Source organism: Takifugu rubripes, chromosome 19 (assembly GCF_901000725.2).
Source record: "Takifugu rubripes chromosome 19, fTakRub1.2, whole genome shotgun sequence".
Lineage (NCBI taxonomy): Eukaryota > Metazoa > Chordata > Actinopteri > Tetraodontiformes > Tetraodontidae > Takifugu > Takifugu rubripes.
Genome location: NC_042303.1, coordinates 15,638,339 through 15,651,849, shown reverse-complemented (window position 1 = coordinate 15,651,849; position 13,511 = coordinate 15,638,339). Strand labels below are relative to the sequence as shown.

Genomic DNA, 13,511 nt, shown 5'->3' with positions numbered 1-13,511 from the left:
GAAGGCTTCCCAAACATAACATATTGTTAGGCAAAAAGAGCATTCATAATAATTGGCACTACTGGCAAAAGGGTTTAAATTTTCCTAGCCAAGAAACAAAAACACGAGTGTAAATGTTTTGTCTGAAAGATAGTCATTTCAGCTAGTTTTTCCCACTTATATTTCTAAAGTTAGATTTTTTTTTTTCAAGTTGCATGCTTTAACAAAATGTTCTTTTCGGTAACACTTATACTGGATACTCTTTTTAAGTGAAGCAGTTAAAATCCTCTCAGTCCGTAGCCACTAACATGTTCTTTTTGCGGTTTCTTTGTCTTAAATCTCATGCACGTTACTCCGTTTTTAATATCTACATTATTTACAAGCAATACAGCCATCCTGTGTACTCTCTCCGAAGTTCTCATTATGGGAGTAAAATAATTTATAATCTTAAATACAGTCCTCTTATGAAAAAGTTTAAGGGTCCTCGCACCCCCTTACCTCGTCAGTTTATATACAGCAATAGTCCAAAATATGGATTTGATTGCCCGTGTGGGCTAATATGGGGATCAGTGCTCTGGACAGGGGCAGATATAGGGCCCATGTCCCCTACAGAGCAAGCATAGAGACCTCTCAAATTCAAGAAGAAGTCAAGGCAATGGTATGTGACTCTCTCCTGAAAACCACAGTTAGGATTCAGAGGTTCACGCAAAGAACAAATTAACAGACATTTACCCATTGGAACATATCATATTTTGCCACACAAGGGGGGAAACCAGCCTCAAGCAAAACCACTCTTGAGCCAATTAAATAAATAATTAGACCTTCAAATAAATAGAGTAAAAATAAATAAATAATAAATAAAGCACCCAAAATGAGTCATTTGTCCTTACACAGTTCACATTACACAGGGCAAGGATAATTGATGAGGACGTGAGACACAACTACACATAGAAATACAAAAAAAACAACACTAAAGCAGTTTGGCAAGCATGCAGGAGCTTGTAGCTCAAACACATGCATTGAATTGAACAAACACGGACACACCACGTCAGGCGAGCAAACGCTGCCTCTGAGAACGACTCCATACAAAGTCCATGTAACAAATTAAGACATTGTTCTTATGACCCCTTCCCCTTTACTAATAATGCCCCTCTTACATTCAAGTGCATTTCCTCCCCTTTTGATCGCGGTGACTGATTATTATGTCTGTAAGCCTGTGAGTCAGAGTGGTGGGTGATATATATATATATATATATAGTCAGCTCGATGACTTGCAACTCTAGATCTTTAAGATGATGGAGAGGAGGAATAAGCAAAGAAAGAAAAAAAAAGTCTTGCATGCAAACACCACATAGAAGTGAGTTTTTTGGTTTATGTTTTTCTTTATCTTCCATGGATCGCCGGACACAAAACACGGAATGTTTTGTACTTCCTCCTCGTGTCAACGTAGCTTTTCCCCTCAGCCAGACGGGCGTCGCCGGAGCGTCTCGGCACCTCATCCGTCAGCCATCGCGGGACGTCTCCCGTTTTTCCTTTCGCCTGGCTTGTAGATTCGCTCTTGCAAAGTATCATACCCATGAAGAGTGCAAAGAATGCCATGAGGTTAATGTGATGGCCTCCCAGTGAAACTGTGGAGGAGGATCAGTGCTGTGGGCAGAGCCAGGGCTCCAGACCCTGCCCAGCAGTCTGTCTGTCTGAGCTGCCATGATGAACACCTATCCTGTCCTCAGTCTGTCTGGGAAGAGTTTCTTTTTTCCCCTCTTGAGGAGGGCGGGGGGAGAAGGGGAGAGAATAGAGGGTTGGGGTAATCGTAGGTGGGATGCATTAAAGGAAAAAGATGGAGGGAGAGGAAGGAGTGTTTGTTGTTTGCTCACAGGCTGAGGGGGCTGTGTGCGGGGCCTGCCGTCGGGCTCTCAGGACCCCTGGCCTTTCTCTGCTCTCTGGCCCTGGGAAAAACACACACCCGTCAACGAGATACCGGAGAGGAAAGACTGTTTCATGTGCTTTTGTGAGGCTGCTAATTAGACCCTGATTCTCTCCTTTAATTACCAAGGCACAAAATAAGAGACTTGCCAGGCAAACAAAACACCTACACCCCCCCCCCCCCCACACTGATGTCAGTCAGAACATGCCCTCCTCTCAGAACGTTTCCTCTGTCTATCTGTCAATCATGCAGAAGAATCCAAATCATTCCACAGTCCTCTCAGAGAGGGAGAGAGAGAGGGTGGCAAAGGAGGGTAAACCACAGCGTCCTCTCCCCCTGTCTCCACTGACATGCAAACAGGCATCAGGAGAGAGGGAGGGAGAGAAGAGGGACAAAGGACTCACCCGTTTCATTGGCCTGTGGTCCATCAAGGGGCTTCACAGGAACAGTAAAACAACACCAACTATTAGCACCAGTGTAGCGAGGGCAAGCGACGGTGGGCTGCTTGTGCATGTGTAGGTAATGTGTATGCTTGTGTGTCCTTGGACGTGTCTGCAGGGGCCGTGTGTCGAGGGCTACACCTCACCTGTGGCGGCATCGGAGCAGGAATCTCAGGATTTTGCGAGCGGCCTGGTTCTGTTTTTTCGTTAAGAGGCTGCTGTCGGCGAAAACAGGCAGGGGGTAAGAAAAATGCCTCCAAAATGACACCTTGTGTGTGTTCGGTACCTGAGGGAGTGTCTGTAGGAGCGGTAGTATTGCTGGATGAGGACCGCTGCTCTCCGACTTTGTTGGAACTTCCTCTTCTCGTGGAAACTCCGGAAATGACTCTGGATCAGGATGGCTGCCAGGGTCATCCTCTTATAAAGTGCATACTGAAAGACAAGAAAGCAACACACATGCATGTAAATCCAGATTAATCCTCGATTCATTCAGTTAGTGAAAGTATAGACACACAGTGTTTAATAAACAATATGAATATGTTATTATATATAAGTATATATAAGTTATTACACAATCAGTTGGCAGTTCTTACCTGCTTATATCGCTTATAGCAGCGCTGAATCACTGCAGCAATCTCTTTGCGTTGTTCCTGAATGGGACCCTGAGGGAAGAGATGTGTTATTTCAGAATTGACTAATAATTTGAAGACAACTTCCAGCGTTTGTGTTTGTTTATTGATACCTTGTGTTTTCTGAGGGATTGCAGAGCACGCCTGATGGCCTCAAAGAGCTCTCCCTGTTCTGCCTCGATCATATTCAGACAGGATGAGCCGGTTTTCAACCTTTCCTCTTGAGGAGAAGAAAGGAAGGACTTCCAGTTGAAGAGGGAGGGCAGGGCTTGCTTAGCCTGAGGCCTCTGCTGATCTACTGGCCCTGAGAGAGAGCTTGGTTTGGGACGAAGACTCTGGGGCTTGGAGTTTATCAACCTGGAGATAACCAGATGGCACAATCACTCAAAAAAACAACATATTCACAGATGTAGCAGATCTGCTAATATACTATTAGCAGATCTGCTACATCTGTGAATATGTATATGTTATATGAATATGTTATTAGCAGATTTGCTAATTGTATATCTCACCTTTCCACCTCACCAAGGTAACTGGTCAGTAATCTGACATCACTGCTGATCCCCAATTTCCCAGAGTCTATTTCAGTCTCCATAGCCTCCTGCTTAAGCCTATCAGTTGAACTCTCCATGATGTCATCAGCTAGCATCGTAATATCCATCTGGAAGAGAAGAGAAATCCAGTGAAGTCACAGTATTTATTGCCAAAGACAAACACTTCTGGCATGTATTTTCATGTCTATAGTGGCACCTGTAAATAAGTTTGCAGAAAAGATTGCTACATATGCTCCAGTGTTGTGTTCTAACAAGCACATCCACCGTTCTTACCTGCAGGTCGTCTGTTATATCCTGATAGGTCAGGAGTTCTGTCTCCTCTCCCCTGTCACACAGTAAACTCTGGCGCAGGTGAAAAGAAAGTCGTTCTTTTCCCACAATTCTCCTGGCTAGGCTACGTTCCACAAGAGTCTGTCTCGGACCCCGCCTGGTGCCCCCTCCAGACCTCCCTATCCTGGCCGGCAGGTAGGAGAACGGAGCGTTGTGGAGCTGAGACCAGTTGGGGCTTGAGCTGACAGGTGGTGTATTTTGACAGCTGAGGTTGAAGTGTTGAGTTTGTGGGGTCGTGGACAGGAGGGGCTGTTGAGGGGAAGGACAGGGGGGTGAGTTGAGGAGGGATCTGAAGGTGGTTTTGCCAGGGGCTGAGTTAGCGAGCTGTTGCTGAGTGTCTGGGTTTAGTTTGAGTCTTTTGGCTGGGGCTCCCTGATCTTCTTGGCTTCCCTGCTGCGCTCTTTGTCCCGACTGGCTTCGGCTCTGCTTCTGGTTGTCTGGTGGAATCTGCGCTCTGGCTCTTTTCAGTTCTGAGAAGACAACAACATTTTGACAAAAGTGAAACATGCGCCAGTTGCAGGAGAAACGGGTTCCTTGGCAGATAAATCCTGCCCTGGTGATAAAACCAACCTGAGTTAAGGTTTGTGGTAGAGTTGTTGTTCGTTCCGTTGGTCTGTGACTCGCCTCTCCACTTCTCCATCCACGTTTCAGTGAGCTGGCTCTGAGCCTGAGGAGACTGTTGCAGTTGCTCCAAGAGCTCAGCTAGTCGCGTGTGACCCCGAGATCGGGCGATGTTGAGAGGCAAGCGCCCCAGCGAATCAGGGATGGCCAGAGCTCGTGGATCCCACTGGTATAGCATCAGAGCAGCCTCGGTATGGCCTAAGGCGCAGGCCCACATCTGGCAAAGTCAAGAGAATGCTCACGATAAACTCACACACACAGACTGAAAAGCACGACTGAAGGTTATTGATCGCTCACCAGTGGAGTGCAGGAGAAGTGATCCACATTGAGCGGATCCACCTCCAGTTCGAGGTCAATGCTGTCAGCGTGCTTTGTGCTGCAAACCAGGGTAAAACTGTGAATGACAGACGTCTTTGTTGTGTTCATAACAGTGCATGTACGGTCCTCACCGCCAGCGAATGAGTGTCTGAATGAGTCCTGCGTAGCCCTGAGCAGCAGCCAGATGCAACAAGGTCATTCCCCTGGAGTTCTTGTTGTGGATGAGCTGAGTGGATGAAGCCCAGCATGACTGGGACATCATTTTTTCGCACACTATCACCACACGGCTCTCAAAAGAATCCTGATCAGGAGAAACCTGAGGGCAGACAAAACGCTCTGTCACAAGCATGTTTGCGTTTCCCCCGCACTGCTTTTACCCCTGAAAATTTCATTTCTCATTACTTGAGATTGCTGATCAGCGACGCCTCCGCCTTCCACCCCACTGCCCTTGGTTGCTATGGTTTCTGAGCTTGGGTTCTGATTACTTATCTCAGCCATCCTCTGTTCCATCTGCTCCAGTCGTTCCAAGATGGACATCCTGAACTGGGTGTCTGTAGAAGGTAGACAGAAGAACTTTTTTCACTCATTGAAATACAATTCAAATATTTTTTGAACCAAATACTGCTTTCTTGGTGTGTGTTTTTATTTTTATTTTTTTAATTTCCCTCCAGTTTTTATTTCTGCCTGTGGCACACTGAGCTGAGGCCCTCTGCCAGTCAGGAGAAGAGTGGAGCTCTTTGTAAATTGAGCTTTTTGAACATAAAAAACACAAAACCCTATGTTTTTAGCAGATACGTTATTAACAGACGTCCACAGTCAATATAGCTGTGCAGAAAATATCTGCTTGCAAAACAAATGCTGCAGAATATCAGCAGAAAAACAACTATCCTGACTGACTACAAGAGGTCCTTGTTATTCTTTTCAGTTTCTAAACCATAGAATGAAACACATGGACTGTGGTTTACAGGCTGTGTGGACCCTGCAGGACATCTGCTCACAGTCAGGACTGACATATAGAGACAAACAAGAATCTAGATTACAACCAGTTATAAACTTTTGCAACAGGGGATGTGGCTGATTGCTTCCCCTTCCCACCCTGGTCACGGACTGTTTTCCCCCCTCCCCTCAGGCAGGAGACTACGGTCCATTCGGACCAGAACCTCCCACTACACTAACAGCTTCTTCCCCTCTGCCATCAGGCTGCTGAACACCAAGTGACTTATCACTTAAGCACCATGTACAGCAGCCAGCCGGACTCATAAACAATACATTACTCCTCATGGACCTGCACTATTTCTTACCACTCACCATTTATGTATATACTGTATATAAGTCTTATTTTATTTTATTTATCTTATTCTAGTGTGGTGTTGATGTCTAGTGTTATGTTGAATGTCGCAGCGGCACACCATGACAAATTCCTAGTTTGTGTAATACTGTGTATTACATGAACAATGGCAATAAACCTTCTTCTGATTCTTCTGATTCTGCTTAATTTGCATTACCTGAGAAAACTAAAGAAATCTGGCTCAGAATCAAACAAGACAATTGAAAAAGCCTCTTAAATTCATTGATCTGTCTACATCCTCAAGACATCATGTCATGCAGCACTGACCTGCAATACAGGAGCCTCTGAGTGATTGATGGGCTAATTGACCCTGTCTCAAGGATTTAAAATGTAGGTTACATACAGTGATTTTACCCTCCTGGTGACATCGAAACTGCCTTTCTTGGACCAAGAATATACTTTAAATGAGCTTTCTAATTAAACGCAAACAGAGTCTGGGGCTACAACAGGTATTTCAATTATGGATTCAAGAAGTCTTAAAATAAAGCAAGCAGCCGTCTGCAGCAGCGTCCCCAGCATCGACGACCGAGCGCGATTTGAAGAGCTGAAAATCAAAGACTTTACGAACCCGAACAGCGACTCTCTATCTTCCTTCTCTGCGTCCCCGCGTCTGCTCCGAGCCGGAATAACACAAATAACGGAGGGGGCGGGGGAGGGACACGGACGCTTCAAACCGGCCCGCCAGACCCGGAGCTGCGGGAGGTTCGCTTGCCTCCGTGCGATCGACCGGGCGCGCGCACGCGCGGGATCGGACACGTATCTCGGTCTGTTTTTGCCAGATGAAGGTGAACAATGGGGGGGTAACCGAAGCGCGTGTCCAGCCAGGACCCAGCGTCCAACAATGCGCAGCACCCCGTGACCATTGTCGGCACTCGACGCAAACCTCGTCGGTGTCCTTCACTCCAGCAGACACACAGACAGACACACAGACAGACAGACACACAGACAGACAGCCCGCTGCGACCGCAGTGCCGCATTGCGCAACGCAGAGATGGGGGCGAACGCAGAAGCCCGGGACGCGTCTGCTGTGGAGACCCGCGTCTTTCCCCCGCTGCAGTTACACCACACACATGCAAACACCCGCGGTGCCATGCAGAAGATGGCACCTCCAACGTCTTAAAGAAATTTAAAGGCCTTCTGAAACAATAACTAAATAAATAGCGCACGCTTGCTCATTTACGGTGCCATACGAACAGACACCTGCACCTTTACCCACAATTGAGAAAATGCAAATGTGCTCACCATCGAGAGAGAGCCAATCATGCTGAGATGATGGCAGAGCAGGAAGGTCCCGGGCCTTGTATTCAAACACCACGGAGGAAGAGATGACCTCACCACCCATAGCTACCTGCAGCATCACCAGTCCCGTGTCGTGAGCTGGAAACAGATATCAGGTTAGCAAATATGCAGATGTTTGAGAGACACATTTACCAGAAAAGGTCCCTTTCAGGCTGTGGTTTTATATTAATCTGCTTTTGTGTTCTGTCCTGTGTGACATTATCAGTGATGCTAAATGTTTATAGAGGAGCACGTCACCTGGGCAGTAGCAGCGCAGCACCCCTGGCTGGATGAGGGCAGCGGGGACACTGATGTGGTCAAACAGGCAGCTGTACTCACTGCTGGACTCCAACCACGGACCTGTGATCAGCACCTTCACACCTCCCTGCAGCACACAAACAGGCCTCTAATCCCACATGCTGTGACTTCTGTGTCCATAAAAGTCCCCCTCACTATTGCAAACAAGTCTCTATGAACAGTAAGTAGATGCAAAATGCAATAAAATGATGCTAATAAATCAAATACTAGCCTTTATTTCGAAATGTTCTGCCAACAATTTCTCAAGAAAAGTTGTGGTGTAGTCACCATAACCTCGTTTGAAAATGGCAACAAAATAAAATAAAATGTGCACATGAGCAGCGATACCTTGCACAAAATATTTAATAGAATTCAAATTATACTAGTGCACGGTAGGCAAGTCCAATTTTTGACATAAATACAAAGAACTTATAAATATTTTATAAACATACAGGTGAAAAACAGATTGTAATTGCAATCACACAGATGATGTACCTCATGTTTAAGTTCATCAAAAGTCTTTCCTTCTCATTGCCACACTCGACTGCTCGCATCCACACTAGTGATTTCACTATTTTATGTGAACACAAGATGTAACTGATGGCGGCACTGGATTTCCTGTGGGAACAAGTTAACTAACCTCTGGATACGACCACTCTGGGGAGTAGTCTGTCACAGTGAACAGCCTCCCAGTCTCTTGGAGCAGTCCCAGAGCTCCCTGCTCCACCTCCGAGCCTTGTAGGTGCCCTGGCCCCGTGCCCTGCTCCTCTGCTGCTGTCCCCTCCTGAGGCATGAGAACCCCAGTGACAGCTGGCCCCACCCCTCCTCCAGACCCTTCAACGGAGATGAAATCATTGATGAGATCAGAGAACTGGCTCCCAAAGGAAGCCTCAAAGCCTTCAAGGCTGATAGGTGCTCCGGCCTCAGCTGTGGAAGCTGACACACCGCCACCCTGCTGGGGAAGAGGAGAGCTGTAGAGCGCTCCCTCCATACTTGTGCCAGCAGCTATAGACTGAGGACTGGGCACCACTGAACTGCTGGTCCCTGACAAGTTGACACCATTGCAAAGAATCTCATTATCCCCGCCACTTCCTCCTCCTCCTCCTCCTCTACCACCTCCTCCCCCGCCCTCCTCTCCTCCGCCGTCATCACTGGGTTGAAGGTAGTGCTCCGAGTTAACGCTCGTGTAGGTCTCGTGACAGTTCCCGGCCTTGAGTAGCAACTCGCCTCCATTGTCAGAAGACTTGTCTAATCCCCCAACCTCACGATGTCTCCTGTTGCCTGACTGGTCCACGGTCGCTTCCTGTGGTATGAGAGGAAAAGAGCCCGCTGCTGCTCCTTGTCCATTCCTTCCACAGAGGCCCTGTTGTTCCGAGCTAGCTTGGTGAAGGTGTGTGTGTGCATCTCCATTGGTTATGGGAGAGTCTGTTAGCACCGTGGGCAAGCTTATGTAAGTCTGGGATTCTCCTGATTCTTGGGTTTGTTCAGCACCATTGGTCTGCAGCTGGGAGGGCTGGTTAGTTTGGAGCGGGGCCTGGAGAAAGAGACTTGGAGATGAATGGTGTGCAGACTGCGTCAGACTCTGCACACAGGCTGAGGACATCACAGCACTGAAATCCATCTGCTCCAGGGTGGTGCTTGGGCTGAGGCCTGCCCCTTCTCCAACATAGCTACTCTGTGTACCCAGTGGCTGCTCCAGGGCTGTGGTCTCCGTCTTGATGTTGTTGACGAGAGCTGGGTTGTAGACAAATCCATTTGATGAGCAGTGGAGTCCTCCATCATCACCGTTACACCCATCGGTCTTCCCTCCACCTCCTCCATAGGTCTGGCCCTGCTTTGGATTGTTGAGGAAACTGTCTGGGTCAAAGGTCATGGTAGTTTCAGGAAGACTGACCCCTCCACTAGAGTCAAGAGAACTGGACAGAACTAACTCCCCACCTTCACCTAAGCCCACAGCACCAGTAAACGATGTAAACCTCTGGTTTTCAGGGGCGACAGTCAACAGAATTCCAGCAGGGCTGCTCTCATGGGTGGATCCCAGCAAGTGAGTGTGGCCAGCAGAATAGACAGAATCCCCAGTCAAAGTGGTGACTTCAGACATGAACACGGCCGTGCTCTGTGACAAGCTGGGCCCAATGGTGAGAGCTGGGCTGTCGGCCATGTCACTGGCGATTGACAACGGAGAGCTCTGCGTGGTGTCTGGAACCTCCACCTGGTTGGTGGAAGTTGATGAAGACACCTCCATGCTGCTCTGCGGAAGAAGGGAGGGTTTGGTTATCCTGCCATTTCTCCTTTCTCCTCCTCCGGCTCTGTTCCGGCCCCCTCCTGGACTGGGCTCTGTCTGGCCCTCAGACACGTCACTGTTTTGAACCTCTGTGCCATCTGCCTCCTCAGTTTGCTGGCCAGCTCCAGCCCTTGTTGCCCCTGACTCCTGCTTGGAGGAGATGATGCGTTGCTTGACACTGGAACATTTCTGATGCAGACTACTTCCAGCACCTAGTAGAAAATACATTCAAACAGAGAACATTTGTATAGTGCCTTTGTTTACCTGGCATAAATTATATTGTTGATCCTGTGTAATAGTGCCACCTAGCGTTCAACGTGATCCTTTCTCATATATATGTAATTTAGATTATAAACCACAATATTCTGTCATCCTGATGCTACTGCAGAATATGATGCTGCTCAAGGAACTTAGATTTCTACAAACAAATGACATGCATATGTTTAATTGACCTTTCAGTGACCTCTAAAGCCACACAAGTTACATGTCAGTGATCAGTGATAAATGCATAAAATGAAACTGTTTTGTGTGACTGAATCCAATCATACAGGAAATGCAAATAGGAGGAGCTGCTAAAGTTTAAGACCCCTTCCCTTGAACAGCTTGTCCTTGATTGTCCTTCTAAAACAAATCAAAGATGGGTGAGATGATGTAAGTGTGTGTGCTTGCATGTGTGTGTGTGTGTGTGTGTGTCTATTATTGTGTGTACTGGGTTATCAGACTCCCTGATGTTCATTTATGAATAATACATGCTGGATATTTTTAGGCACCGCTGTCTTTTCCCCCTGAATTCCCCCCTTTCATTGGTTAAGATGATATTGGCCTGTAGGTGGCAGCATACTGCTAACTGTTGGAACCGTCACAAAGCTCTGCACAGCTGGCTGGTGTGTATGCAAGGACTCTGTCTCCTTGCTGTCATAACCACAGGATAAAGTTGATAATCAAATCCTCGTTTGTTAAAGTTTAACTGCAGCAAATGTTTGAATCCACCTTTATGCAGACAGGCTTGGCGTGGCTGACCTTCAGAATGTTAAGTTGTCAACACTAGGTAAAGCTTTAAGTTTAATTCTAAGTGAAGCAGAAGGTGATCTACGAAGAGCCTCTGAAACAATCTGCTTCTTTGTTTCTGTAGTTGTATTTTGAAATGACACTGCACAGCTTTCTATGGCCGCGTTGCGATACGTCATCAAGTTTGTCTTCATCACTGCTCCAGGACAAGTGGTTCTGTTATGGGCCAAAGCTGACTCAGAGCCCCAGGTTTAGCAAAAGTGTGAGGGCTGAAGCACAGGAGCTTGGGTGTAGGATGGATACAAGTGCCGAAATGAGGTTAAAGTTAACTCACACATGGGTTTGAGTTGTCCGATGAGCTCTTCCTTGCTCCACTTGGCCCACTCCTTCCTGTCTGTATTGATGGAGCAGAGGACGGGACCACATGGCTTCCCGCTATCGTCCACTGCAGGTACATTCAGGTAGTGCACCAGCACAATGTCTGGGTTCTACAGAGCACACACACAAACAAATCCGCGCAGCGGTATTAGTTTAGGATGGCCTTTATTTGTTAATGCACTGCTGTGTTGTTATTGCTGTATGGAGCAGGAGAGAATACAATTAGAGATTGTATTTACAAAGCAGCCGGGAGGGAAAAACGCAGAGAAGGAACTCAGGAGAGAAGGTGGAGGTCACGGAGGAGGTTGGATATAGCGTATCAGATACGATCCTCTCACCTGTCTATAAAAAATTTAACAGCTCAGGCCCACTCATCACTGTCTTTGACCCTGCAGAGGCTGTGATAGTGTCTACAGCACTTGTGTTTGCGTATAATAACGTGTATACAGAGAAAAGGAGAGGAGAGCGGTTCAGAGTAGCGTTCTCTATAGCATAGCTACCTGCAGACCTATGGAATTTCGACCCCATTAATGTTTTAACAGGTGAGTCCATGCGCATCTGTGTAGATGTGTGTGAGAGAAGCAAGGAAGACACACAGAGAGAAGCTCCTCTTTATGAAAGATTCAGCAGACAGACTCAGGTGAGGGGAGGACCTGCTGAGGTGGAACACTTTTCTCTCCAAAAGAGGATGGCACAGTGGGCAGCAAGAGCACCACACTGAGCAATGCAACAGCACAGCGTGCACAGACTGATTTATGATCATATCCACTGATGTGTTGTGATATCTGCGCAAAGGGTAGAAGAGAGCATTTTACAGATACAAGAAAAATTTCCCATCATAATTTCAGAGTCCGGGAATTGAACTATAGGCAGGCTGAAAAAAGAAAATAAATTGGGTTAGGGCACATTCAATTTGCAGCCACTGGCTGGAATGTCCTTGTGAATTTCATGTGCCAAATTATGCAGAAATTTCTGGTCAAGACTCCATAAATATGTATGCATCTCCATATTTTAAATGGACATCACACGCTGTTCATTATTTCCTCGGAAATGAGCAGAGAAAAGCGTGCGATGTAAATGTACATGCAGGGTGCAGACCTGTCATGTAACATGATGTCACGGTGACCATCTCTTGACACGTGTGTGTATGACTTTGTGTGTGTGTGAGAGTGAGAGAGAGAGAGAGTGAGTGAGAGAGAGAGAGAGAAAGAGAGGGGAAAAACTGCCGCTTTAACTGTCTTTTACATGAGCGATAGAGTGAGTCCAACATCTCTATAAAAACATGTTTTTAAACACAGGGGACACCTGTAGACGTGTGTTTCTGTGAGAATTATATGTGTTGTTTGTAGCTCTGGGGTGTTTTTCTTGGTGAGTTTTTGATACTGACTGAATCAGGGTTCATGGAGAATTATAGTGAACTTCTGGCAAGAAATTGCGTTTATAACTCAGGGCACATATGAACCCTACAGGTCCAACATATTTTACCAATAACCAATCAGTTATGGGATTATTCCTTTATTGCTGTCTACGATCAGAGCGTGACCAAGATGCTTTGCCCTCACATGTGAAGAGCTCGGACTCTTTTTTACTAGTAAAAGACATGTATGAGAAAAGGTTTGAAAGGGAAAGGGAGCGGGCTTACCTGCAGCAGCCAATAGCATCGACGGTGGAAGGTGGGGATGATTGAGGAGTGGACGTAGCAGCCATACAGACACTAGAGAGAGGAGAGGAGAGGAGAGGAGAGGAGAGGAGAGGAGAGGAGAGGAGAGGAGAGGAGAGGAGAGGAGAGGAGAGGAGAGGAGAGGAGAGGAGAGGAGAGGAGAGGAGAGGAGAGGAGAGGAGAGGAGAGGAGAGGAGAGGAGAGGAGAGGAGAGGAAGACAAAAGGTGAAAAGGGAATAGAGGAGGAATGGATAATAAATGGGTGAACAGGAGAGGAGAAGGCGGTTATACACTTTTTGGTTCTACTGACGGCAGTGTTAAAACTAAATTGCAGGCATGCTGTGAGCATTTTTAGTCTTAATGTCTTTTCTAAAATATCATAAATCTGATGTTGACAATTACGGCACAAGAGATTGTGAAATTTACTGCCTCAGCAAGACCGAATCTAAACCACTTAAAATTC

The 13,511-nt window shown here is 46.8% G+C and overlaps 1 protein-coding gene across 5 annotated transcripts in view; it reads right to left on the bottom strand.

Moving 5' to 3' along the window:
- Window positions 1-854: 854 nt before the first annotated feature.
- LOC101062933 (calmodulin-binding transcription activator 1-like) overlaps window positions 855-13,511 on the bottom strand; it is a 39,005-nt gene continuing 26,348 nt past the window's right edge. The window contains exons 6-23 of one of the 5 annotated variants that reach the window (XM_029826224.1): window positions 13,031-13,102; window positions 11,345-11,498; window positions 8,359-10,214; window positions 7,680-7,806; window positions 7,386-7,520; window positions 5,198-5,346; window positions 4,927-5,111; window positions 4,775-4,853; window positions 4,427-4,694; window positions 3,800-4,326; window positions 3,485-3,633; window positions 3,086-3,329; window positions 2,937-3,005; window positions 2,630-2,775; window positions 2,490-2,561; window positions 2,308-2,338; window positions 1,854-1,925; window positions 855-1,739 (exon numbers count right to left, since the gene is read on the bottom strand). In XM_029826224.1, coding sequence (XP_029682084.1) covers window positions 1,893-1,925; window positions 2,308-2,338; window positions 2,490-2,561; window positions 2,630-2,775; window positions 2,937-3,005; window positions 3,086-3,329; window positions 3,485-3,633; window positions 3,800-4,326; window positions 4,427-4,694; window positions 4,775-4,853; window positions 4,927-5,111; window positions 5,198-5,346; window positions 7,386-7,520; window positions 7,680-7,806; window positions 8,359-10,214; window positions 11,345-11,498; window positions 13,031-13,102 — 4,296 coding nt within the window. In that variant the 3' untranslated portion in view covers window positions 855-1,739; window positions 1,854-1,892. Of the gene's footprint in view, window positions 1,926-2,307; window positions 2,339-2,489; window positions 2,562-2,629; window positions 2,776-2,936; window positions 3,006-3,085; window positions 3,330-3,484; window positions 3,634-3,799; window positions 4,327-4,426; window positions 4,695-4,774; window positions 4,854-4,926; window positions 5,112-5,197; window positions 5,347-7,385; window positions 7,521-7,679; window positions 7,807-8,358; window positions 10,215-11,344; window positions 11,499-13,030; window positions 13,103-13,511 lie in introns of all 5 variants that reach the window. The other 4 variants (XM_029826223.1, XM_029826221.1, XM_029826225.1 and 1 more) reach the window with 4 other exon arrangements.